Source organism: Megachile rotundata, chromosome 5, assembly GCF_050947335.1.
Source record: "Megachile rotundata isolate GNS110a chromosome 5, iyMegRotu1, whole genome shotgun sequence".
Classification (NCBI taxonomy): domain Eukaryota; kingdom Metazoa; phylum Arthropoda; class Insecta; order Hymenoptera; family Megachilidae; genus Megachile; species Megachile rotundata.
The window spans coordinates 20,172,650-20,200,061 of record NC_134987.1 but is presented as its reverse complement, the minus strand read 5'-3'; the positions used below and the strand labels follow the sequence as shown (position 1 = coordinate 20,200,061).

The 27,412-nt window shown below is 40.8% G+C and overlaps 2 protein-coding genes across 5 annotated transcripts; one reads left to right on the top strand and one right to left on the bottom strand.

Moving 5' to 3' along the window:
* On the top strand, nt 1-18,113 carry LOC100878411 (A disintegrin and metalloproteinase with thrombospondin motifs 7). Of its 3 annotated transcripts, none has more exons than XM_012285225.2 (18): nt 1-3,305; nt 5,861-6,097; nt 6,392-6,558; nt 6,675-6,998; nt 7,301-7,390; nt 7,777-7,901; nt 7,975-8,121; nt 8,249-8,407; nt 8,735-8,879; nt 11,080-11,172; nt 12,925-13,134; nt 13,315-13,429; nt 13,529-13,789; nt 14,541-14,658; nt 15,643-15,757; nt 16,485-16,735; nt 17,036-17,250; nt 17,466-18,113. In XM_012285225.2, exons 1-18 carry the CDS (start codon nt 3,218-3,220, stop codon nt 17,762-17,764), a joined length of 3,159 nt encoding a protein of 1,052 aa, XP_012140615.2. In that variant the 5' UTR covers nt 1-3,217; the 3' UTR covers nt 17,765-18,113. The 3 variants fall into 3 exon arrangements, with proteins under 3 accessions (XP_012140615.2, XP_076387843.1, XP_076387844.1); XM_076531728.1 differs by having other exon boundaries at nt 3-3,305; nt 14,538-14,658; XM_076531729.1 differs by lacking the exon at nt 1-3,305 and adding an exon at nt 3,337-5,494 and having other exon boundaries at nt 14,538-14,658.
* LOC100878521 (A disintegrin and metalloproteinase with thrombospondin motifs 7) lies at nt 17,996-27,330 on the bottom strand. 2 transcript variants are annotated; one of them, XM_012285224.2, is made up of 18 exons: nt 27,199-27,330; nt 26,697-27,087; nt 25,113-25,278; nt 24,628-24,932; nt 24,032-24,156; nt 23,782-23,928; nt 23,394-23,543; nt 23,044-23,191; nt 22,620-22,718; nt 21,597-21,806; nt 21,287-21,523; nt 20,550-20,673; nt 20,351-20,477; nt 20,168-20,288; nt 19,817-19,960; nt 19,101-19,219; nt 18,877-19,046; nt 17,996-18,792 (listed from the first exon to the last, which is right to left on the bottom strand). In XM_012285224.2, the coding sequence occupies exons 1-18, from the start codon at nt 27,303-27,305 to the stop codon at nt 18,257-18,259; spliced, it is 3,426 nt and encodes a 1,141-aa protein (XP_012140614.1). In that variant the 5' UTR covers nt 27,306-27,330; the 3' UTR covers nt 17,996-18,256. The 2 variants fall into 2 exon arrangements, with proteins under 2 accessions (XP_012140614.1, XP_076387842.1); XM_076531727.1 differs by having other exon boundaries at nt 20,351-20,673.
* Between the last annotated feature and the right edge of the window lie 82 nt (nt 27,331-27,412).

Sequence of the window (27,412 nt, the reverse complement as noted above, 5' to 3'; positions counted from 1 at the left end):
GTATCAGATTCTTTTGCAATTAATCTTTGTACGCGTTCCCAGGTACGTGCACTTGTAAATACGTCAATCAGCGAGATCATTTTTCTTAAAAGGGAAGTTCAATTAATCATCGTCCGCGCTTTTCGGAGGGAAAAATCCCCGATCCTTCGATCAATCAACACGATTGTTTGCGATAAAAAGGGAACTTAATTTATCGACGACCATATTTTTTCGGCAACGTATGGATGTGGGAGGAATACGAACGAACAGACAAATCCGCGCCACCGGATGGTTCTTAATTGCATAATGAAAAAATATGAACGAAATATCGATACCGGTGTTTGCTAATACGATTTATCGCGATACATGTATATCGAATTTTAAGCGAATCGTTGCGATACCTTTCTCGCCCATGAAAGAAAATTGTTTACTTAACCTTGTTTACTTTACAGCAACAAAAATATTCTATCTACTTAAGGAGGGTAAAAAAAGCTACTAAGCTGATGTCCGTAATGGACTCTGACCTAGCTTCAGTCTCTTAACCTCGTTTAGAAATTCTTCTCCCCCGATGTAAATAAACGATAAATTCACGGTAAAAGGGATTCGTAATTAATTTCACTTTCAACGGAATTGTCAGGCTAAATACCAGCCAGGAATCGTGAAAGAATGGCTATTATACAACGTTCTTACAAAATCAGGGAGTTACCTTCACCTTCTAATTTGATCAACGTGCCACTGTCTAACATCGACTGTGACGATATCGATTCGCAGCGGATAAAAAAAGTCGTTCCTCAAGCATGTTGTGGAAGAATTCGAAAAATTTGTTCTCGCTTAAAAAATCGATTTTAAGCAAGGTTTCACGTAACTCGAGTGTACCTGAATGTTCGTTCGTTCTCAAATGAAATTCAATTCAGACTGGGAAAAGGGAAGGAACTCGAGTAACAAACAGGGACGATGAAAGGAGGATGAACCGTATGCTAATTCACCGAAGGAAGCGAACTGACAGAATCGTATCAACTGGCGGCTTATTATATTCAGAATAATAATAAAACGACCGAGCTTTTAGCAATTCAAACTACCGTTTGGATCTCTTGTTTTCTTCGATCCGTGTCGAAACTAAGTTTCCTCGACAAAGAAAAAAATCCGGATTGCCGATTTTATAGGAAGCGTTCGATAAAGTCTTCTGTCGAAGAGAAAACGCCTTTCGACAGCGCTAAAAATAGGTATGCATTTAACATAGATAATGCTCGTTCTTCTTCTTTGGAAATAAATGAAAAGTGTGCAAGCTGAAACGAAAGAAGAGACTATATGATTAATTGAATACGATAACAAACACGATTAAGGTGTTGGAAGATAGATGGTCCGAAATCGTAGACTGATAATGCAGGTGGAAAAGTTCAAAGGGTCATGACATATCATAGAGAAAGCGACGAAAGTAGGAGGCAGCAGTTCTAGGTTAGTAAGCCAAGCAAAACGAGAAAACGTCCGAAACGAGTAATTCACTTGCGACGACGTCCTCGCGAAACCTTATCGCGTGTACCCTCGTGAAATTTCATTAATTAGCGACACGAGGCTTACAGTTCGAGTGCACCGTGGAAATAAAAGCGTATCGCTGTCGTAAATCTGGGAATTCTCTGAAACCGCAACGCGACGAGCGTCTACCGTACGGACGATGCTTTATTCTTACCATTAATCGTTTCTATTCTACCAAATTATTCCTTTCATTCGGTTAATCTAGAAACATTGTTGAATATTTCCGCGCCTTGTCGGCTCTTTTCTTCGCGCACTTTTCGCTATCGTCAAAGTCAAGTGAGATATTTAAGACCCTTAAGTTAGGTGGAACAGCTAGTATAATATCTATGCAAATACCGTAGCTAAGCGGTAACTTTCTCAAGGCGTGTATACTCCTGTACGTGTACATCTTCCGCAGTCAAAGGGTTAAACGTGCAACGAATTTCTGGTTTAATGAACACGGATTAAAATAGCACTCTTGTGGTAAGGAATCTCTGCTAATATACTCTTACAGCAGTTGGAGCATCCCCATTGCTAGACATACGAGCTTGAATATTTGTATACGAACACATTCCGTATGTAAACGGTAACTTTCGCGAGGTATATACACGCTTCTATGTACCTCTTTCATAGTAAAAGGGTTAAGCACGGTACGAGCATCATCTGGTCTAATGAACAGATATTAAAATGGAACTCCTGTGTTAAGGAATCCTTGCTAATATGGTCTTACAACAACTCGTGTATATAATCGTTGGAAAAGTTCTAAATGAAAAGCATGCTTTGCATATTCTTTTCAATAATCGGAATTTATTTATAATTCTAATCAAACCAGAAACTACTTGACCGATTCGCGATACGAAACGAATCGCCCCTTTTGAAATAGGCGTTAAATCATTCGTTGTACGAAAAAATGTTTCGTCCAGAGTTGTGTATCATCGGGAAGGACATATGATAAATGTACCATTTTTTTCCGGCGTGTTACGCTTTCATGGAAATGTCGGAGTTATCTTTGATTTTTTAAACGAAATATCGCAGTTTTTGTTCAACGATTCCGAGTGAAAAATACGGACAGTCGCCTAGTTTGGTCGTTGAAATTGGAAACGCCCTGTAGACGCAAGAAACGAGAGCGACGAAAAGAAAGCCGAACGAGGCGGAGCGGTAGACGAAAAGAAGCAGGAGCCGGTTACGAAAAGAATTGCTGCGAGCAACTCAAGTTTCTGGCCGGGAGAATAAAACTTTTTACCGCTTTAATCTGAACTTTACGATAAGGAGATTGCATCGAACGGCCATTGTAAGTCAGCCTAGGAGGCCGGCAGAGTGCCTTTTACTGTAACTGCTCGACGAAGCAACTTTTTCCTTCCGTGTGTACAGAATCGTACCTTCAAAGTGGAATTAAATATCCGTGTGAAAAAAGACCGTATTCCTGCTGTCCGTTTAGCACCCTTCCCTTCTATTTTTGATCACCGATTAATCTTCCTTTGAACTTCGAACAAGATATATCTCGTATCAGCGTTTCACCCACAATGAGTTGAAAATTCTGACAAATCAACACGCGGCTAACGCTCCGCAATCTTTCAATAAACGAATCTCGAAAATTTCCTTTGACAATCGCGCTAAAGAATAATACTATCGAAAACGATGTTACGAATTCGATACGCAACGTACTTCCAGTTTGTTTTCTTCTCTTTTTCTTTTTTTTTTGAAAAATTTCTCACGAAAAAACACGATGATCAAAAGTCCCTCGATGTTTCTCCTCGTTTACGTTCTTTTGTTCGTTCTGCTTCATCGCAAAGGATTCGTCAACGGATGCACAGGTAACATTTTATTTCTTGCAACGAAATATAAAATATGATAAGTTCGGTTATGTTTGCTCTCCGCGTGATTCGATACTTTTAATCGCGAGTCTTCCTAACGATATGTTCCGTGCGTTTATAAACGAACTGTAAAGGTGTTTGTTTTTCCACGGAATCGATAAAACACGTTATGCATACGCGATGAAGCGTTGTATTCACGGAAAAAATCATTTTTCGGCCGGGTTGTTCATTAGCGTTTCAGCCGATCGTGCAAAACGAATTTCGACAGACAATTACGCAGTGCGACGTTATTTTTGTTCCCAATCGTGACTCGCGATGCGAATGGCGCATCTGTTTCGTTTGAAATTATAATAAGGCTCACAATGTTTATTGCAAATTTTAATTGAACATATCGTATATGTTATCGACGAAATTGTGCAACACTATCGCTTCGTAACTTTCGATCGTAACGAAGAGAACATGTATCTTCTGATTTGATCACCGTGACGCGCCTAACTAGAAAGAAAAAGTGATGTATGTTTACGTTCGTATTTTCGCAGACTTCGCAACTCTGCATCGTTGGCTAATTTTCGCATTTCCTCTCTTATCTCTTACTCACGACTGCCTTTTTCCCAAAATATATGCGTACCCTCGCTCATTTTAGGCGAGCGTGTATACATTTCCAAGTGTAACCAAACGTATTCGCCACTGTACTCTCAAATTAATTAAAATTAATTAAAGCAGCAAACATTTCGAATTAAATACATTTGCGAGTGGAAATATCCGACGCTCATCCTCTTATGTACTTAAATTATTATTTAACCCAGCACGCTAAAGGCTTAGAGTTTTCCATCAACTAACCTAAATCAAACAGTGTTCGAGTTAAAATGAAACAGATGCTCTATAACTTGCTAGTATTAACTTTTAATGCATCTCTTATCGCTTTGCTTGCGTTACGGTTAGAATAGACGAGATACCTGTATATTTGTAATTATTAAAACCGGAACAGTTCTCACTGGACAGATCGTACCTAACAGTTCATAATCATTTCTCCGTGTCGAGTCCAGAAATATGATTCTGCATACTCACGAGAAATTCCAACAGTCTTTTTCACCGTCCATGTTATTTTTGCGTATTATTGTTGGAAGAACCATGCGCAGTTTCTAGGAATTCTCCGGAGCCACGATATTTCTCCAGCGGACGACTAGTCGTTATTAGAATCCCCTTCGCTTTTCAAATCTCGAGCTCTCTGCCAAAATTGTAGCTCAGTTTCAGGATGAAACTGAGTGAAAAAGTTTCGCAATGTCAGACGAATCAGTGTTGAATCGCGAGTGTAGCTTCTTCTCTGTCGGCTGTTCCTTTTAGACGAAGTTGCTGGTATCTATCAGAAGAAAGCTTCTCGAGTTTCCGTTGGAACGTGGCAGCTATTTTTCTTGCTTTCGAGAGCACAGTACACGCGGCAGCCTTGATCCTTGCAGGCTACAGTCATTCGGTATTCTTTTCGTTATACGCTCTAAACTCTCGAACAAGTCAATCGCTATAGGAATCCGGAATGTCAGAGTCAAGATTCATCAAGATTCGGCGAAACTTCTAAAGATTGTCGCGCGTTGCATGGCCACCAGTTACAAGCGTTATATCGTCAACACAGAAATAACCTCCTTCGTGGCGATAGAACAAATTTTCTGTTTAATTGCTTTAAAGCTATAAGTCTAATCGTATTAAACAATTTGGCGCGAGAAAATAGCTTGAAATTGCTGGCAGGTTTCGCGCAGAAAACATCAGTTGTCTACATGAAATTGAAACAGATTTATAACCTCGCACGCACACGAGCAACTACGATATAAATTTGTAGTTATGCACCGTTAATTGATTTGTTGAAGTTGTTCAATCGACGATCCGATGACGCGGTTAAATAAAAAGCATTATTTAAATATCGGGTGGTAGAAGATCAAAGATGTCGAGGCGCGAAACCGATAAAATTTTTAATCGTCATTCGAGCCTGGCAAAGAAATTAAACCGAGAAGAGAGCTCTTTTCTACGATAAACCGGATTCATTAGCGAAACGCGGTTGCGCGAGCACAAGATTTTTCGTTAGTCAAGGCAGAAGTAGGTCGAGCCGTTTTCGTCGAACAACGACGACGACGACGACGATGGGATATATCGAACGAAAAACGGAAGAAACGACGCGTAAATTGCAGCTGAAGCATAGCGTAAGCAAACAGGGTTATAAATCGAGTGGAATTACATTATTTTTTCTCGGCATTGAAATTTGAATTAATGGAAAAGGTCACGGGTCGTCTCCGGCATGTTATCGAATATCCTACGCGTTAAAAGCAAGATTTTTAAATAGCACGAAACAGCAGATAGTAAAATAAGTTTTTCTCGTCAACGTGAAATAATGAGTTCCTTCGAATAAAAGGCTGATTTAAGCAACATTCTTCCTGTAATAAAAAGTTCTCGAAAAACCGGTATTTTTGATCGAACAATTAATTAAAGCCTTCTTCGGTCAAGGATGTTGTCGACAAAATGAAACGCGCCTGTAACGCTGTCCTGTCAAAGTCGATTCATTTTTCAAGGACGTTACACGAGGGACGTGGAATTTTCCGGTGGTTACGAGATCATAGTGCCAAGAAAAGTCAGAGCGGATGGAAAGTTCGTGTCGCATCAAATACCTCATCACTTCAAGCGTTCCTTTTACGCAGCTCGATCCCACAAAAACACCCTTCCCGACGACTCCGTTCACTACCGCCTGCAGATTGGCGGCGAGGACCATCATCTCGAGCTTCGACCGAATCATCGTCTTGTCGCTCCAGGTGAGTACAGAACTTTCACAATTTTTATTCGGCGCTTAAAGGCATTTGCGATAGAACGTGATTAGGTTTAATTTATTATCGAGGGAAAGGAAGAGAATTTTCTCTCCGAATGCCAATGATGGATATTTTCCCAAGTGGTAATTCTCTCTTTTCCTTCGATAATGTCGGACAAGAGTGTAGACCAGCGATGAGTAACTACACCCGCGAGACTACACCGAATATAGTAATCTCGCTATGTTACCGCAAACGGAGTTGTAAGCATCACCCGAGTAAACGAACATCGTTTTAATTTAGATGCTGTTATCGAGGAGCACAGAGGATCGTGTAACTCCAAAAGCGGAAACAACGAAGACTTCTTGAAAAACGTAAAATTGCAACGGATGCGCGACTCGCAGTGTCATTATCAAGGACGTGTTCGTGGTCAATCGGAGAACAGCGCTCTGTCCACTTGCTATGGTCTCGTTAGTATTACGCTTTCTATGTCCCATCGGATTTATTCGGCGTAAAATAATATGTTGGAAGATGGCGAATAAAAAATTGTTTCGAATGTCGCGTGTATGTCTGTGAAACGTTGTAGGCCGGATATATTAGGACGAAACGATCTTGGTACACTATCGAGCCACTGGCTGGTCACGATTTCACGAAAGAAGCGGAGCATCCGCATGTCGTTTACAAAAAGAGACCGGATGAATTCGAAAGGAATAGCCAGATGCTGTGTAACGTCACCGGCAATATGGCCAAAAGCATTGCCAAGCGTGCTTTCAACTCGCAGAAGAAGCATCCTTCCAGGAAACAGGCCAGATCCTACACGCTCGAATTACTGCTAGTACTCGACAAGACCGTTCTAGACTATCACAAGAACTTTGACGTTGGCAATTACGTGTTAACATTGCTCAACATGGTAAGGTGATCTTTGGTAAAATTTTTACGATTGTTACAATTTTACCGAAAGTTCTTAGACGTCTTAACATTTCGACGATCATCGGCTTTGTCACATCTACGACTTTAGTGTAATTTTATTTTTAAACATTTTACGCCTAACCGTAAGAAGTTCACGATTATTCGATTCTTTTTAATCGTGTAAAATCAAGCGACGAAGTAAGTTGTAATATTAACGAAGGCAAAGTTAAAAAGCAAAAGAAATTCCGGGAAATATGAAAACTTTTTAAATTAACATCGATGAGCACTTGAAGTTTTTTTCAGGCTGCAGGTTTGCTGCACGATGTCAGTCTAGGAATACTGATGGAACTGAGCATCGCCAGGATCATAAAAATGCATATCCAGGATGATGAAGTACTCTAACTAAATATTTATAACAGATATAAAACTAACGGCGAAATTTTTATCGCGTTAAAAATAGGATATTCTGACCATTGAAAGTATAAAAAATACCCATAATAAGTGAACAGTTTTAAATAACTTAAAGAGAAACGGTATTTATATTTCGATATTTACAATCTACCAACTATTTGTTCAAAGTTTTAATTGTACTCTCAGGATGATTAACGCGTTAACTGCTACAGAGGAAGCGCACATCTGTAGCAAGGTACACTAAAATATCGATTATCAAAAATAGAAGCGATTCAATTACAATTTCAAACTTTCATAATTAAGGAGTTTTATTATCGATATACTCCTAATAGCAGTTAACGTATTAACTTGTTCATCGTTTTTGATAGATGAGTTTAGCGGCCACCAAGGACGCGGACAAAACTTTGAAATACTTCCAAGAATGGCAGCACATGATTAACCCAGGCGACGATACGCACCCTAACCACCATGATTGCGCAGTTCTGATCACAAAGTACATTTGCGTGATTGTTAAGTAAATCCAATCTAACCTCGAACGATCGTTAACGTTTAATCGACCCGTTCAGATCTAACATTTGCGATACATCGCGCCTGTGTGGTTTCACTGGTACCTCGACCATCGCAGGAACCTGTGATCCTTTGAAAGGAGCAGCTGTTGTAAGGGATGTTGGTCTACACACAGGATACCACGTAGCGCATCAAATTGGACACACGTACGAATTTCCATTCATTTTTCTATACGTAATACTTCTGATTTAAGCGCGTACAAAAGTCACAAAAGCGACGATGCTTTGGAACATAACATAGCAACGTTGATAAAAAAAAATGTTGAGCGTTTAGATTAGGAATGGCGCACGATGTTCAGAAGGAAAATGGTTGCCCGGGTATAATCCAACATGGAAAAGGGTACATCGAGACCACGGTCATGCACCCCGGGAGTCTGTACATCACGAGAAAATGGTCCAAATGTTCGCGGAAGTCTCTGAAATTGTACATCGAGTAAGAAACTGTGTTCTATAACGATAGAGCTATATCAAATCGATTTTAGATTGCTGTTCCTTTCATTTTAAAGGAGCAAAGTACTTCTCTTTGCTGGAAAATTGAATTCGCGAAAAAAAATTACTATATCTCGTATTCTGAAAACAGTTTAATACGCATGAAAATTGACACTCTGACTGTAACAAGCACTGTTGAATTTGTCGAATTTGTTTGCTTTTATTGGAGCACTCAACGCGTCAAGCAAGACTTTCTACACATTCCATATCGAAAGCTTCGAAACATTCAGATTTATTTAAATAAAAATTTCATGAGCGAAAGTTTCTACAGAGCAGGTTTGGGATTCTGCCTGGAGGATAAGCCTTACATTCACGAGTTCCCCACTACGAACTTGCTTCCAGGAGTAATGTACAACGCGGACGATCAATGTCGAATGATATATCATCAGGGTGCACGAAACTGCGACTTAGGAATGGTAAGAAACAAAAGCACAAATCTGTTTTTGACATTATTTCGCACAAACGAAATTGTCAATACAGTAGATAGAATTCTTCCCAAGTAATGTATGACTGTCGAAATCGAGTCGTGTGGTACGCGTATCTTTTAATGCAATGTTATGCAGCGGTACACCGTTTGACGACTCGACGCGTAGAGATCTAACGCGTAGCTATACAATGCACGATGACATTACGAGAGTCTATTGTACGTGTAATTTCGTTTTAATTCTACGCGTTCGACTACACATAATTTTTGACATAGTTAACAGTTCGCAAATGTTCGTGGAACTCGTGTAAATGGAGTACCGTGGAACATAGAATATAATTACATCAAACGTTTAAATACTGCGAATTCGTGAAAACAAAGTTAACACTTTAAACTCCTAATAATTTGCAAAAAATCTGCCTGTGTTTTTTTAATTTTGAGGTTTTCAAAATTTAGATGGAAATTCTTCCGGGTTTTGTTAATTACACTATCCTCTGAAATAAATGGCCGACGCTTGTAATTACATAACCATACCATAATTAACAGACTGCGATCAAGCAGCGAGTTGGGAATAGTTTAATTAATTCGTTATCCTTTGGTCGGATTTTTAATGTAAAACAGACCGCGCTAATAAATCTGCTAGTGATGCTGTCATGTTTCTCGGAATTCGCGTAAAAGTTCAACGATAGCGTACGAATAGAAGAGATTAAAAACGAATTTCATTTGGTCGATCGATGAGGCCACGAATCTCGTCGCGTCACAATCGACAAGCCAGAAATCAATATTTTCATAATTTTCGTTAAGAGTTACGAGTATATGTCTCGTTGACAGATTTTAACGATGGGACGAATTGGCCAATGCAAATCGAATTGGTTGGCGGCCGCTTTCACAGCCTCATTATTTGGTCATTTTGGAATCATTGACAATGGACCAAGCCGTTTTGTTTGTAACTTTATAATTAAACAGAGGGACGCACAGTTTGTTTAAACGTTTGCTCTCTCAATAGTCGCGGAACAAAGATTCGCCGTTTCCCCAGAAATAAAAGAACGTTTATTTTTGACGCAATCGCGCGAACAGACAAGCTCTCATTAATGCATTAGCCGTTTGTTCATTAAGTTATTCATATTTGTGATAGTCGGTGTAAAGCGACAGTTGCAAACACTTCCGAGCTTTGTTCAACGACTTCAGCAGGTTAATTAAGCCCTCCGCGCATACTAAATTAGTTAAATTTGTCTGGTTGTTTACTTTGAGCAAAAAGTTACTTTCGCATCTGTGTGCTGACATTTTTACTACGCTTTGCCCGGGAGAGGAACTCTGAAACGCGTAACAAAGAGGTAATTTCAGGTTGTCTGTTACGTAGCAACTGAAAATTCCTCCTTCTTCTTTTTATTATATATATTTGATTCATCGGAAAAGAACGTTATTCCAAAGCCATAAAGTTAAAGAGACTTCGTTTTGCTACATGCATTAACGAACGTATAATTAAATCAACGTTTGATATTTTAACGAATTATATGTATTTCTGATTCCCGATTCAGTGAACGTGTAATAATAATTATTGGATTCCGATCCGTCACAATATCTACTCGTTAAATCACTCTGTTCAATTTTCTATCTCAGAGCATTTAATTAGAGAGCAATATATCAATGTTGCGAATGCTACAGAAATTAATGAAACTAATTTGTTTAAGTGCATCAAATTACCACGATGTAACTTAATTCGTTTGTGATAACACGTAGACCAACAAAAATCTTCATTTTATATACAATTACATGTACAACAATGCGCGTACATAAATTATATTTTTTGTTAAACAATTTTCGAATACTTTCAGTACTCTAAAGTTTGGTCTTCCTAAAGTATAGCTAGTTTACTGTTGACCGCAATGAGGCACCATCTGCTGGTCACCGTTCCAACCTTCTGCCAACTGTCTACCTTATCCTTTCACTGTCCGCGTTTTCCTCTTTTTATTTCACACAAAATATCGATTAACGTTCGATAGTTCCTAACTCCCTTATACAAAGCTGCGGCTATTTAAAATTCCGTTCCAATACAATATTAACGTTTTAAAAAAAGTTTTACTTATTTGCGACATTATTACTTCGTGCGAGTTGGAATATCACTTCACGATATTATCGGTACAATACTACCCCAACATCATCTTGCCAATGTTATCGTGTTTCATTTTCAGAGCTGCGAAACCCTGAGGTGTGCCATTCCCGGAAAGGGTTGCGTGTCCGCCAGGAAGCCACCAGCCGAGGGCACCAATTGCGGAAAAAACAGGGTAAGTTATTGCCTAGAAAAATGCTGGAGCTAATTAACGATATCTTTCAATGGATATCGATGAAGTTCGTTGAACTTTAGCCGGTTAATGAAAGTTGTAAACGCACCAAGTTCCATGAAGAAGAGTGTATTACACCTTTTCTGTAATATCGAACAAACGTAAATATGGAAAGTTGCATTTGGAATTAGCAATTTATTTCATTTGATACGTTTATTACTCTGAAAGTGCTCGCAGAAGTGTTTGAAAAGTAAAAGGTAGTAATAATATAAACGTTCTCGCTAACTGTTCGGTAATTACACGCGAGAAACATCGCGTTTTTTTAAAACCGCGTCTCGTATCGTTTGATCTATATTACGAGGCAGTCAACGCGATCATTTACATACGTATCTGAATTACTTGAAACTTTTTCGAACAACTCTCCACCATAAAAGGATTAACGATCAGAGAGGTATATTCTCGCTGACACGGCTGATTGCGAAAGAATTATACGTTCTCCGTCTGAGAAACGATACATATTGTTCAGATACGCGATAATCCTGTATAAATACGTCACGAAATATTTTACGGCCAGACTTCGGTAAAGAAACTGGTCTAGTCGGATCGGATGATAAAAACCCCACAGGATTAAAATCTCTCTCTGATCGTTTTGAATTTCAATGTACCTACGATTAAGACATTACGTTCGAGACATGCGAGCAGTTGTTTTTCGCGCTACTTCTATCTCCTGTACATTCTATCTCGATGTTTTGCCATCCATTAAAGCCTGAGATTGATCGAACATGCTAGGCTTGCTCGCTCTGCATCGATCAAAATAAATAATTGCCGACTGTAGTGCGTGGAAAATCGATCGAATAAATTGTGCAATGTAAAGCAGTCGCGAATGCTGAAAGTTTTGAGAATCTCGGCTGAAGTAGCTATATCGATTCCCGAATGAAACTCCGGATCTAATTCTTTTAATTAAATGCAGGTACGCTGACGAGCACGATAGGAAAACTTTCGAGTATTACACCGAAAAGTAGGATCGTCTTCCCTAGAGAAATTCGCGGGTATTATAGCGAAAGGTGGAACATCCTTCCTCTATGTCATCACCCTCCCTAGAGAAGCTCTTTCGAGTATTATAGCGAACGATGAACCCTCCTTTCTATACATTGCCATTTTCAGAAATCTAAGCTGCGCGCGACCGTAAAGAATTCTGGAATTTCCAGATCCCCTCGTATCGCGTCTCGTGTCACACCTTATATTTATAGGAAAGAGCGAAAGAAGGGAAAGGCGTTAAGAAAGTAAAAAGATTCTGCGAACGTAAAAGCACGACGGTACAATTTAACACTGTCCTCCGACAAATGCGTTTTTATTTGCGAGCGTTCTATCACGTTTCTCCGACTTTTTCTCTACCCTCGATTCGTCGATTATCGAAAAATATTTTTGGTCTCGTCGTGTCACGTAGCAGAGCGTGATCAAACGACCGCAACCAGTGCTCCTGTTGATAAATTGATTTTTCGTTTTAAGCAAAAACGATTCAACGACGTGACTCTCTTTCCATGTCCATTACAAATTGAATCATTAAAATAGACGATAATTATACGGAGAGAATTTGAATAGATTGAAACGGAAAAGTGACATAAGAATACTTTGTGCTTCATAGTTTGTGTTTCGATCAAAATTGTAGTTATATTAGATCGATTTATAAAAGGAAAATGGCATGATTAAATTGAAGATCGGCAAAGGTGGATTGATCGATAATTAACTTTGCAGTGGTGTTATGGAATGAAATGCCTGATGGCCGGCGAGAGGCCAGGCGTCGTGGACGGCGATTGGGGCAGCTGGTCACCTTGGAGTCGGTGTTCTCGAAGTTGCGGTTCCGGTGTGGCTTTCTCGGTCAGACGATGCACCAATCCTTCGCCTTCCAACGGTGGAGCGTATTGTCGGGGGGCAAGAAAACGACATAAAATCTGCGCGACTAACGTTAGTAAATGTAACGGAACATCCTTAACTAGCACCGCGTCGCTAAATTGTTGTTACGCGTATTTTTTCCTGATACAAGTCGAATCCGGTTAACGATCGAGCTTAACGCTGATCTTGCAGCTGAAAATATCGAGCAAATCATAGAATATAAAGTTCGCTTTATTTCCATTCTCGTGGCAGCCGTGCGACATAGACGCACCATCGTTCCGAGACGTTCAATGCGCCGAATTCAACAGCTGGATTTTTCCGGAAGACGGAAAAGTTCACCGATGGATGGCTTACAATCTACCGGAAAGTACGTGGAAACTGGCAATCGCGAACGATCTGCCAACAGATCGAATTCGCTGATGCAGCATCCGCCTGGATAGTTCGCTAAACGATCGACCGCTAACAGATCTGAAAGCCTCCGAGAATCCATGCGCCCTTTATTGCCTGAGCGAGACGGGCGTTGTGGCCTCCCTAAGACCGAAAGTCGTCGATGGCACCACCTGCTACAGGGCTATCCGTGACATTTGCGTCGAAGGGATTTGCAGAGAAATACCCTGCGATCTGAATATGGAATCGAACGCTATCGAAGATGTATGTGGCGTTTGCAGGGGTAATGGCACCTCTTGTCGGTTGAAAGAGGCCACGATAACCATCGGGATGGCACCTCGTGAGTTTAATAATATCACCGGTCGATCATTTACTTTCTTTTCCTCGGGATATTCTGATCCATGATTTTACATTTCTTGTACTTACTCGCGGTCATTCGAAGGGCGTTTTCTTTCTTTTAATTCTGAACAGAGCACAAAGTCTCGAGACAGGTACGAGTTTACGATTTAACGATCCGTAATTATTCTTTATGCGTGCGCTAAATTTTTCAAAGTTTACTAGCTACGATAGCTACTCGCCTTTAAAAAGTTCCTGCGTTAGTTACATGGCCGGCGCAACCATTTTTCATCTCGGACTATTAAAAACCGATGTATAAAGCATTTTTCTTCCTACGCTGTAGGGCAGTATGCTAAATTTCATTGCGCTTTTTCGATGTTTACGATCATAAAGTTACAAAAGAAGCACGCGAGGTAGGAATAGTTTATGTCCGAGTCGAAAGATGCTCAAAGTTTGATTCGGTGGAAAAAAGAAGAGAAACGAGAAAGTTTCAAGACACGGAAGAATTTGTAATCGCGATAAATAAAGCGAGGAAAAAACTTGAAATTCCTTGCCAGATAATGGCTGTAGATCAGTGAAAAGTGTGAGAACTTTTCGAGATATTTCCAAAAGAATCTCCAACGTTCTCTTACCCTTCAGACCCGACGATATTTCCTATCAACGAATAAATCTCTTATCCGCGATCCTACGAATCGATACTTTGCCGCCGCCCGCTAGGAAACTTCTAATAATCGAGGAAAAACTTTCAATAGTAGAACCGAAGAAAATAGTAGACGTACCAATTGGAGCGACGAATATCCGCGTCGAGGAAACCAAACCGACCAAATCCAGGATAATGGTACGAAGTAAAGACGGAAAACCGTTGATCGATGGGTAAGTGGACTTTCGTTGATCACTCTAATAACTTTAATTGTTCTTTTATTCAGCAGCCGCTCCATAATGCCTCGCAAATGGGGCTCCGATAGTAACAAGGGGTAAATAGAACGCTATGCATGCATCTCTGTAATACAATTATATTTTCTTACCGTATTACACCTTCTCTGTCAGTTATTAAACTTCAATTAAAATTGCTTTTTCGTGTAAATAACGTGTGCATGGTAGTTTATTTCCGAAAATAGATATAATAGTCGCTTGTTTACATGGGGTCGGCAATCTCTGTCGAGAATTTATAAAATCGGTTTTTTACTATGGATGTATGTAAAAAGATGCAGTAACTTTGAACAAAAACAGAATGCATATGACGTTAAAACGATCGACGCCGGTAGAGCACCCGCAACGATTAAAATTCATATGGCGCGACAGTAGTATGACCCATCGTCGCAGCGTTAATACTTGAAGCTTTTAATCGAGTGACATTTACTCGATTACTTGCCTCTAGACCATACCGAAGATAATACCTTGTGACCCCTCTAGGGCTCTATTTCGATCCTTTAAAACTAGAAAAGCTCTACTTCTATTCTATCGTAGCAACGGGATTAAATTGATTCATCGCGAAATCCTCAGAATTAAGTTAGAATTACAACTTTTCATTGTACTTTAAAATTCTACTTCCACTCATTTAGATACTACTTTACTGTAACGAAGGGGTTAAACCGGTTTATCGTTAAATCCTCAAAACTAATCCCGCTTTTATCTAACCCAACCTAACTTCGCTTAATTTAACCTAACTAATAACACTCCAACAGTCAATTCCTCTGAGACCCTATTTCAACCCTCTTAGACTTTGCCCTGCCGTAGCGGAAGATCGATTCGATGCGAAATCGTCAGAATTAACCCTCCTTGTATCACCTATTACGTATCAAGAAACCTAAACAAGCAAGATATGGACAATATTATTCACGAACTATAATATTCCAGCGATCATTTAGGAATGTTCGAGGTGGCGGGATCGAAGGCGTGGCTAGGAACTACAAGACCGAACCAGGAGGCTCTGACCATACCTGGACCCGTTATGAAAGACTTGGTTATATTGGTAAGCATAACGAACACGACCCGCCGCTAATTAGCTACCCGGACAGATCGATAACGTATCTCGAACAAGATGTCCAGTCTTGGACAGTTCTTATCGAGCTATGCAACACCTTGGACGCGATAAACGGAAGGTTCGACTGTTCCCATCCAATTGCTATTACGTTTTAACTATGTTGCCTCTCGTTACGACTGTTCGCACCTACGCACGCTGCACACCTCGTAAAGTCTTGCACCGGTGATTAGAAGTTTCGTCTTGGTATCTAAAACCCACGGGAAACATTGCGCGGATTTAATTAACCTACTCAGCACGTTTCATGGAAATATGAATGTCGGTGTTTTCGGAGACTCTACTCTCGGGTGCCTCGTTAATCCGTAATGTGTCACTTTGATCGAGATTCGAATCCTGCTAGAGAAATCGGCTCCTTCTTTATCGTTGACGAATCGTTATCTTTTATATACTTTTAAGAAGTATCGACATTTATGTTATTTTATTTGCTAAAGAAATATTAATATCTTTATTTTATGACATTTGTATTCAGGTTTACAGAGTTGTAATTCATACAACAGCGACTCTTTCCAATATAAACACGAAATTCCTTAATAAAACAGCTTTTGTTCCATTGAACAAACACTGGTCGAGTACCAGGGTATTTCTCGAAGCCTGTAGAACTACTTCCGTTCTTACACGGCTGACATCACTTTGTTGACCAAGTTATTCCGTTCAATAGGTTGTACCGAAAGAGAACGTGACGGTGAAGTATTCGTACGGTGTGAAAGAGAAGAGCCCTCGTAAGCCGGAATTCTCGTGGGACTTTGTCGACTGGGAAAAATGCAGCGCGAACTGCGGACCCGGTGAACAGATTTCCAAGCCTCGTTGCTTAGAAAGAATCGCTGGCTTGGTAGACGAGATGTTTTGCAAGAATATCCCGAAACCGGAGGCGAAAGTGAGACCCTGTCATCGGGCTCCTTGTCTGCCGAGGTTAGTGTCTCGCGCTCGTTACGGATATATTTTAATTGAAACGAGCATGACCCAGCTGTATAGATGAATAGGATCAAATTCGAATCATTGACACCGTGTCGCGGATTCAATTTTAATTTGTATCATACTATTCTCCGTATTTTTTTAATCAACCACGTCCCGGTTTCCTTTTTTTTCGTATTACGTAACGTCCTCGTCGAGAAAGTTTTTTTGAAAACGCGTTTCTTCGAGCCGACGCGATGATTCTGATCGACGAAAATAGATCACGGTTCGTTGAAAGAACAATCACGATAATCGCAGATGGATGATCGGTGAGTGGCAAGGATGCCCGTCCTGCTATCTCGGCTGCGAAAAGAAGCGAGCTGTCATATGCGTACGTCCTGTGGGCAATGCCGAACAGGATGTAGATATTATCGCTGACAGCTACTGTCAAGGACCCAAGCCGAAGGAACGAGAATCCTGCGGCGACCGGGAGAAACGGGACGACGTCCTGGCACGAGTTGAAAAGAGAACAAGTAAGAACTCGTTAACGTTCTTGAATAAGTAGAACCATCGAACAATACACGATACGAACGATATTACGTCGTTTTAAAGCAGGACTTTTTAAACTTTTATGAGTCGGAACGGCTCCACGGATCTGTGTATATGTCATACCGGTAGAACGTGTTAACAGTTGCTTCTCTGCTCTTTCTCTTGAATTTTGAATAATAACGTCGTTCGTTTGAAACAGACGATCAACGCGTGGCTAGAAAAAATTCAGAAAACCGAGCGGAACGAGACCAGAAGCTAACGAATACTAAAATTGTGAAGAAGGGCGAAGTCGTGATCGATAAGGAAGATATTAAAAATTTAACGCTCACCATTATCCTAGAGCGCGACGAAGAAACTGGTGCTTTAAAATTTCCGAAGGATTTCGAACCGCAACCACCGGCCAACAGTACCGAGTACACTTTGGTTGGAATGGACGCAATTAGATATATACAAAAAATACAAGACGTTGCGACCAGCACGGAACATACTTATCTGTAGCTTAGTAGTGCCTAATGCAGATACTAAATATACGATGAATTTGTCAAACATATTATAGCCCGTTGGTATCGTTCAATCTTCCAAGATCACGAAACTGGGGTCACTCTGAAAATTCTGAGAATCATAGCCAACACTATTAATACCCAAAATTTTCAACAGATGTCAGCACTAAACGCTACTAGACCTGCTGTACTTACACGGAATTTTTTGAAATTCACGTATACCAAAGCGCTTAATAAAACATAATCTATATTTCTCCGTACTAAATACATAATCCTAGGATACAACATTTTGCTAAGTTATATAGAATAATACAAATAAAAACTTCCTATGGTGATGACAATTTTAACCCCTCGCCTTATACACGAATATGTGAATTCGGATGAGTATCTAGATCTACGTTACATAATAGCTATAAAATAATCATAAGGCTAGAGATTAAATCCCCTTGCACTGATCCCCCATACGAGCCAAATGGTCATAAGCGTTACTCTAAGTGCCAGCCGCGGGCGTGGTCTTTGGATTAAGCAGATGCTCGATCTTCTGAATTGCTTTCGAGCCGTTGTAAACCTTCTGGCGAGACGTGTCGATGCCAATACCGACGACATCACCGGATTGCTGAAACGCCTTGTCCGACAAATTCGCCTGAAGGCCATCGTCCACGTACGGTGCCTCCATTAGCACCACGTTCTTCTCCAATACCACGTCCTTTATGATCGAACCTGGCTTCGGCGTGGTAAACTTCTTCGGGCAAGTGCCACGTTTCTTCTTATCCATGTCCGCGATCGACCAGTCACGAAGAAGTTGTCGGAATTTGGCTAGGTCCCCTGTCCCTTCGAATTCGTTCGCTTCGATCGACAGACCGCTGCGCGACTTCTCCAGGTACCGAGCTAAACTCAAATCCACGAATTTGTCGATCAGTCTCGATTGTTCTTTCGGGGATATCGGCTGCTTCTCCTTCTCTGCCGGAACGTCCTTCTTCACGTCCCGGCTCCTCTTCGGGCAGGTCTTTTTACACGGTCTCTTACCTTGAAGGACCGAGTAAGGGAGTTGTTGAAAGATGTTAAGATACTGCTTAGATAGTATGAAAAATTGAACGAGTTTGTTTTTACCGACGCATTCTTCTTGTTGCTTTGGCACGCGACCTTTGCACGCGTTGAAATTTGCTTGCACATCGTCCTCGCCTGCACGCGCAGCAGGTTTTACGCACTGCACTTTGCGATGTCTAGTTCCTTTCTTGCCGTCGCAGGCACTGCACTTGCTCCATTGGCTTACTCTCCACCTTAGCAGAATATCGTATATACAGTAATATTCTGGACGGTAATGTAAAACTTACTTTGCGGGGCAAGGCTCTGCGTTGCAAATACGGCTTTTCGGATCTGGTCGCGGTATGTCTTTGCAGAAACTGGGAGTCACTTTGCCACTGTTCTCCTCGATACACGCCGGCTCAGAAACCTACGTCGATCAATCGAAGAATAAAAGTATCGATAATTCGTTTTAACCGTAAAGGGTATAGCCGGATAAGGTAGTCAAATGTGCCCTTGAGTCGAATTAGACACCCAACTCGTCAGTCGGTAGCATATCCAAAAAAAACATCTCACACCAAGTTTCAACCCCCTATCTCATCCGTGGGGGTAGTAAAAGGGAAAAAACGAAATTCCGGTTTTTGGCCCTTTTTGCCTATTTAATTTCGTACAAAAATTCTGAAAAAATTCTATAATATGCGCTACCTAGACCTCTATATGTTTTAGAATTTTTTCAGAATTTTTGTACGAAATTAAATAGACAGAAAAGGCCAAAAACCGGAATTTCGTTTTTTCCCTTTTACTACCCCCACGGATGAGATAGGGGGTTGAAACTTGGTGTGAGATGTTTTTTTGGGATATGCTACCGTCTGACGAATTGGGTTTCGAATTCGACTCAAGGGCACATTTGACTACCTTATCCGACTATACCCTTTGATAAGGTATTCCGTAAGTCCATTAACTACGCGTCTATACGCGATAATGGTTTCTCTATGCATCATTAAAGCGACTTAGATATCCAAATTACCATTGTGCCACCACCGCATTTAGCGGTGCATTCGGACCACTCCGTGAAATCCCATATGTATTTAGGCGTATATGACGGATCACTGGACATCACGTAATATTCATAACGGATCCCAGGATTGAAGGTCGGGTTATAGAACACGTACTAAAATTGTCGTAACAATGAATCATTAATGTCTGGCTTTCGGAAGCAATGGTCCATGGACCGACAAACCGAACGTTTACGTATAAATAGGTAGCCTTTAACCCGATAGTGGTACCCTCATAGCACAAAGATATCATTAACTATATCACAGATCTATGCAGTCTAACACACTAGGACTTGAAATCAGCGCAAAATAGTTCAATGTACTTCTAGACGAATATCCTCCGCAATGGGGCCCTTTATATAAATTTCCTCTCTTTTTGGTTCAGGATGCTGGTAAATAATTATCGCGTTCGCGCATGGGTAGTCACCGTTTCTTTGCTCGGTCCTAAAATCACGTTTACTCTTGTTAATAGGATTCTTAGACGTAACGCGAGAAGAAGCAATTACATATTTCCATTCAAGCAATAAACGTCGTTCTTCTCGTATCTTATTGCCAGTGAGTTTCTGTACGGTGCCACTTCCTCGGCGGTTATGCTTCGGGCACCTTTGGGTATCGTCACTATCTTCATGTAACCTAAGTCGTCAATTATTGAATTATCGTCTAATTCGATAAAAAAATTCTGACAGTAAACAACCAATAACTCACGACTCGTTACGAGGGTCGTATTGTAGAATCCTTCTACCGCTTTGCACTTAGTACCATCACCCTTGCAAATTCCACACTTGTCCTCGACAGCGTCCGAACCAAATATCCAATCGCAACCGACTTTCTACGATTTCACGTTTTTTGTATTCAATGTTTTATTAATGCTACGTGTATAATAAAGTTAAGAGGAGTGGCAAAGGAGATTTCAATTTATAATAAAATCAATATAGAGGCGTAGTCGGTTTAATTAATATCCGATTACTCGTACTACCGATGGCAAGCGATATCGCTCGCGTGTAAGTAATACACTGAAACGTGTAATTGCCGGCAATTCAATTTAAGAAGCATCAATATTACACTTAATATCACTTGCAGCCGAAAAAACGAAAAACTCGAACAGGTAGGTTAACTTCGAACCAAGTAATTACGTACGATAGCAAAGTAATAACTTAATAAACATCTTTCTTATCGTCGCAATCTTCAGTTTCTCCTACGTTAATAACAGGGCACTTTCAACCTCGTAAAATATAATATCAAGAACAAAATGGAGGAACGAGCATCTGCCGTTTCTGTTTTGCTTCATAAAATATTCATAATCATAAAAGTGTTTTCTATGTTCCTAGCTAATTACCTTATCTCTCCTCGTAAAAAAAAGAAAGATTTGTGTCGTTCATAATCGAAATCAGCTATGAAATAACTTTAGAATTAGAAATAGTTATGAATGGTGGCAAGTTTACCCTGCATACACCACCGACACACATATTGTTGGTTCCAGGTTTGCACGGTGTCGAATCGTTCACCGATGCCGCGACTTTGGCGAAACTGCGTTTTTCGTTAATGCAAAACAAAGCGCAGCGATCATTGTTAGGAGCGTAGTACGGTGACCATGTATGGAGGCCGTCAGTTAAGACCTTTACGTTGTTGAACAACGAGCATTGGTACGCGTAGAACGACGGCTTGGTGGGATCACAGGGCTGCAGGATAGAGAACCGTCGTTAATCGAATTGTCAGTAGGGTATCACCGTAAGGAGAAGATGCACGATTTACCGTAGTGTTGCACGCGGTCAGCCTCTTTCTTTCGCCCATACAATATCTACCTCCATTCGCCGGTGGTGGATTGTCGCATTCTCTTTCAGCGACTTTGATGCCACCGCCGCAAGTTCTACTGCAACTGCCCGCTGGGCCCCATTTGCCCCAACCACCGTGCACCGCTGTAGGTCGTGTGCCTATGTCCACGCACTGCTTTCGCATGCACCACTGAATGCACGCATACCCCGTTTACGACTTATTTTACTTAGTGGAATAAAAGCGCGAGATTTTTTGGATTTTCTTATAAACAACAACCTTTCAAGGTTAGCGTGTATACCATGATATTTCTCAACTAAAATGTTAAAGTACGGAAAGCCCGTGTAACATTGTATGAAAGCGCAACGACACTTGACGAAGTGAACTTGCTAGAGACTGAAATTTTAAGCGGATTAACGCGTTTCTGAGAGCGCACTCGTTTCCAGTAACACGATTTAAATTCGAGATAAGCCCTTCTCTGCATTGTCCGCAACAAAAGGTCGTTTCGTTGCAAGTACAAATGATGAATATTTTTTTTTTGTAAATCACCGACAGGAATATTAAATCGTATTAACTTTTCACCAGTTTACCTTGGTGTATTAATTTTTCGTAATAACAATGTAGCATGTATCGCTACATGCAACTACAATGCAATTTTCACAGGAAATTGAGATTTTATATACCAGTCACTGTAGAAACAAACCTTTTTTCTCGTTGTATCGTTATGCCATATTTTATACATGTTTCGCACGAGTCGCTATATGCCACGGAAAATTGAAATTATTTCATTTCACCGACTCTCTTTTCTTTCTGATTTTATTGTGTCATAATTTCTTGTCACGCGAATGAACGTAGCTATTACAAAGCAATTGCATGAAGCGAAGAGATATAAATGAAAAAATTTAACTTTTGTAAGGAAAGAAACGAATGAAACAGTAATCTGGAAACGCGGGTATACAACATAGTCAGGTAATATTTTATTTCCAAAGAATTCATTCAACGAACCTTATTCTCGCCGCATTTCGTTCCATCGGCCATAGGATACCCATGAGACAAACAGCCTGTTTCATTGACCTTGCACCAAAGATACTCGCAAGTTCTATGCTAAAACGTACAAATTGCATAAAAGTAACAAGTAAATTCGTATATTACATGGAGGAATAATTGGAGTGCTCTGAAATATCGATTGAAATTTCGTCACAAGAAAATAAAAGTCAATCGCGAAGTACTAATATGATTTAAACTGATATTTGTGGAATTTTAGTTAAAATTCGCCTCGTTTCAGCCTTTACCCCCCGTGGACAATGAATGGATATGAAAATTTATACGTATATTCTCTGAATTTTCGTTGCGTCGATGCTGTGATATTCCTTTCGAAATTCAAATAACATATGTAGCGATTTCGAAGTATCGTTAAAAGTGAACACACCTCAGGATTTTTACACCATATTCCTTCAGGGAACATCATGCTACATTGAGCGTCTGGATTGTACATCGCGCCGGGCAACATGTTCGGGTACTTGAATTTATCCGAAGGATTTTTCGGGTCATCGTTTAGACACTCGCCCAAGCCGCTCCTAATTAACCGATATAGAACTTTCGGAATACTGCTGACGAAAGAAAGAACGGACAAAGGCAGATTTATGTTATCGATTGAGACATGCAGCGTTTTAAGTCGACATCAAAATTAAATAAATTTACGTGACATTTCGGCATCGTCTCTACCTTATTGAATAACATAAATGAACTTTGAACCGAGTAACATTACGAAGGATTTACTCGAGAAAAGTGGTGATAAATTTCCTGCTACAGGAGGACCACCTAATCGTAAAGAGGAATACGATAGGCGACATGAGAAAGAAACTATCATCCGTAGAATCTTTAGATGGACATCCGCTGACATCTGGCTCATCGTGCGCACAGCCCATTCTGAAAACGTATATCTTGCTAAATTACTTCCACCGCTAGACGGGACTTTTGTGAAAAAAAAACCTTTCGATCGTCTCGATATTTGTCTTTCTTAATCCCTTCACTGCTAGAAAGTTAGCCGTAGGATTGTGAATGACTGATTCGATTACTATCAGCGGTGGCAATCAAAAGAGAATTAATTGGCCGTTGATAACAGCGAAAGGATTAAGTTTTGCGAAGGAACGTGCATGGACAGTACACGTGACCAACTTCATGGGCAACTACGATTCCAAGCAAAAGACCACTGTCTTCGTTGATGCAGGCTGCTTTGGCAGGATTGCAGGCGACTCCGACATAGGCTAAGCCCATCAGATCGCAATTCGTTCCTTCTGAACAGATGTCGTATCTAGAACACGGACTCCGTTAAACACGGATTAATCTTCGTTCCTCGGATTCAACGTTTCACGTGTATGTTCGTTTTATTTACGTTTAATAGATTGAAGCTTCACCTGGTTACGAGAACTCCAATGTCGTGATGATTGGGGTGGGTCGAGTCCGGCGGATTCATCTTCTCCGCCCATTTGGCGAAACTCGCCAACGTTTCCTCGGCTGCGGGACTGATGAGCAAATCTATCTACGGAGAAAGATCTTCGATAAAATATCTTTCGGTTATCGTTTTCGGGGATGAACACTTTTGGCGAATGAACCGTTTTCTGAAAACTATCATATTCTTGATAACGCGCCTTAACGATCGATCGAATTGGAAACAGAATTTGTTTTCGATTTGACAATAAGAGTGTGTTGATTACGTCATAAAAGAGTTGTAAAGCAAGCGATTAACGCGTTGAGTGCTGCGTGGGTTATTGATCGGAACTGGGTTAATCGTAACCCAAACCTATGACGTACACAATGGCATTTTGACTGTGGTTAAGCGCACAAATTTTCAAGCCAGGGATTTTTGTATATCGAAAAATAATTTTTACAGAAATATTGAAAAATTTTTAAAGTAAAAATAAGGCTTATCTCGTAATCGCGTGAACGAAAAATCACGCAAAGTTAATAGGATTATTAATAACGCTATGTTTCTCCGGCTAACTTGCATTACCTCTTCCTTCTCTTTTTCCAAATATATCATACGAACGACGACAACATCGATCTGATTGCCGACGGACTTGTCGTGATAAAAATCCGACACCATGTTCATAACCGTCAATAGATACTGCTCGTAATCCGTGTTGTTGTAATAGTCGAGGAACCTTCTATCCGCGACTAATCCAATTTCTATGTAACGATGTATACTGTGGGTAGCGAAACTGGCTGGACTGTCCCGTTTCGTCCCGATCGAATTATCTTCCAATAGTCGTTTCTGTCGTTCAGCCAACTGTTCGGCCCACGCCGCCTCCCAATCGTCTGTTTCGACGAAAAACAAAAGTTTCGCTTACGAGATTCTTTCCTCTCTTTTCGAGTACCATAATTACTTTCGAAAAACTAAATCTTTCATCGAAACTTCTTCGATAGAAGAACCATTTCGATAATAGAAGTAGTAGAGCAACTTTTCTTAATGTACTTGATGCAAAAAATTGTACAAACCGCCGGTTGTACAATGTCTTTTCGGAGCGCCATCTTGACTCCCCTTCTTCTCGTGCGGAGCGTCGCGTTTGTAAGCGACGTGAACATGCTGACCATCCACTTCCGGTATCACTTCGTGCAGTGGCTCGATGAAGTACCGACCATGATCGGTTTGCACGTAGCCAGCCTGTATACATGATATCGTAAATGAAACGAATCGCCGAAACAGAGGTGTCGATAAATCGACGGTTAACCATAAAATTCGATTTGATGTACTAGAATTAGAGTTTCGCTTTCGCGAGCGTTAATTTTCACAGGGTATCGCGTTAGATCACGCCTCTAACTCGTTAAAAGGTTGAATTCTATGCGAAATTCACGTCGAATCACGGAATTACGTGCACACCTCGAAAATTACAGTTCAACGATCCCAATTACGGGTATCGGTTGCGCGTGCAACATTTATCGTAGCTGAAACTAACGGCGTAGTACAAAATGCTCTCTGTGCTTGCACTTCAGTCGGGTGCAAACAAGCCAAAGCTTGGTAATTCGTGGCAAATTGTGGTTTAGCTAGGCACAGAGGCCTGGATACGTTGATATTCGGCAAAATTGATCGATTCAATAACGTGCCGCGCGGCTATCCGATCCAGAGGCAGTTAACTTGGCTCGAACAACTTCGGCTATGCTCGAAGGAGTAACGATACTCTTGGGAACACTGACCTATGGGGTCTTAAATTACGACTACTAGTCAAAATGTTCCTATCCTTCGTTACGAAAGTTTCCACTTCGCTCTGCCATTATTTTTCAATTATCGATTAGAAGATTCTATAGATGGAACCGTAGTTTTGACGTATAAAATGTTAGTCCTTCGAAATCTAAGAGGAAAGACTCTGGTGACCTTCAATTTTCATTGAACAGCACTAACTACCAAGAAGAAACATTGTCGTATAATTATTTGAGAATTCGGGTTTGTTCGCTATTTTCCCTTTCCCGTTAGACTCGGCGAGCACTTCCGGTGACCAGAAGCAGCGTCGCCAACGCGAGGAACAGATTATGCAGATCTCGTCTCGCAACTCGTGGCAGGAATTGCGTCAAGCTGAAAGCGGATCCGTTTCAGTCGAATTTTCGAAACGGCGGGATAGAATTAACCAAGATTCCTCGGTCACGTTGAATCTCGAGTGCAAAACGTTCGCGTGGGATAGTTTTCAAACCGATATTTACGACCAATAACCGAGTGGAATCGATCGCGTCAACGAGCTACGAGTCCATTTGTATGCAAATCTTTTATATTAATTTGCATGCGACTAAGTGCGTAATAAGAGGCTTGATTAGAGTCGAAGACAAGCTCTCTCGTGCTCGCTACGGCCTCGTTGTTGACCACGTTGATCGTGTTGGTCATCTACACGATGTGGCTAGTTCAATTGTTCAGTCGGTGGATCATCGGCTAAATTTAATCTTGCTTCTTTGTATTATTTGCCCGTTCGTCATTGATCTTTCGTGTCGTGATCTCGATGAACAAAGTCGGCGAAACAATGCATGGTATTCCATGTACATCTGTCACTATTTTGTCGATCAAACGACGCGTTAAAAAATCGAAGACATACGAACCACGCCATCGCACAAGGACAGTGCAGCTCTGGACCCATGATGGCCTCTAATGACGCCTCTGTAATGACACTGGCGATCCGGGGCCCGTTTGAATCTCACAGCGTCGTTCAAATTAGTACTTATACCTGAACCTCGTGTTTCTATCACCATGTCTGGCGAGATAAATTCATGGTATGGGCTAAGTTCTACATGGTGTTCGATCCCATTAATGGGTAGTATCAGGTGTAATTTGTCTATCTCCGATTGATCTTCTTCGTTGGTCGACCTCTTCCTGCGCTCGCTAACCTCCTGACGATCGTAAAAATTTGGCAACGAGTACGTGTTGAAACTGCCATCTTCGAACACTTTTCTTGGTACGAGGAGCTCCGGTTCGTGGATATCTCTCGTATACCTACAGAAAACAAGATCCGGTTAATGTTCACCTATTTACGGAGAGTGAACTAAAAATTTCATAGCAAACGGTAAATGTAAATTTAATCAATACAGTTATAAATGCACTTACCTACCATGATATACATTTCCGGGTGCGCGGGTGTACTTGTCCAGTACATTGCCGTCTGCAGTCACGAGGATGCCGAGGAACGTCAGAAGCGTTTGGAATTCGTTCATGACAGACTATTTTTCGAAACCGTCCCCTGAAGTCGGCTGAACAACAATATTCTCTCGCAATTGTTTCGCGATCGACATTACGGTAAACTCGAATCTTAAATTTTCAT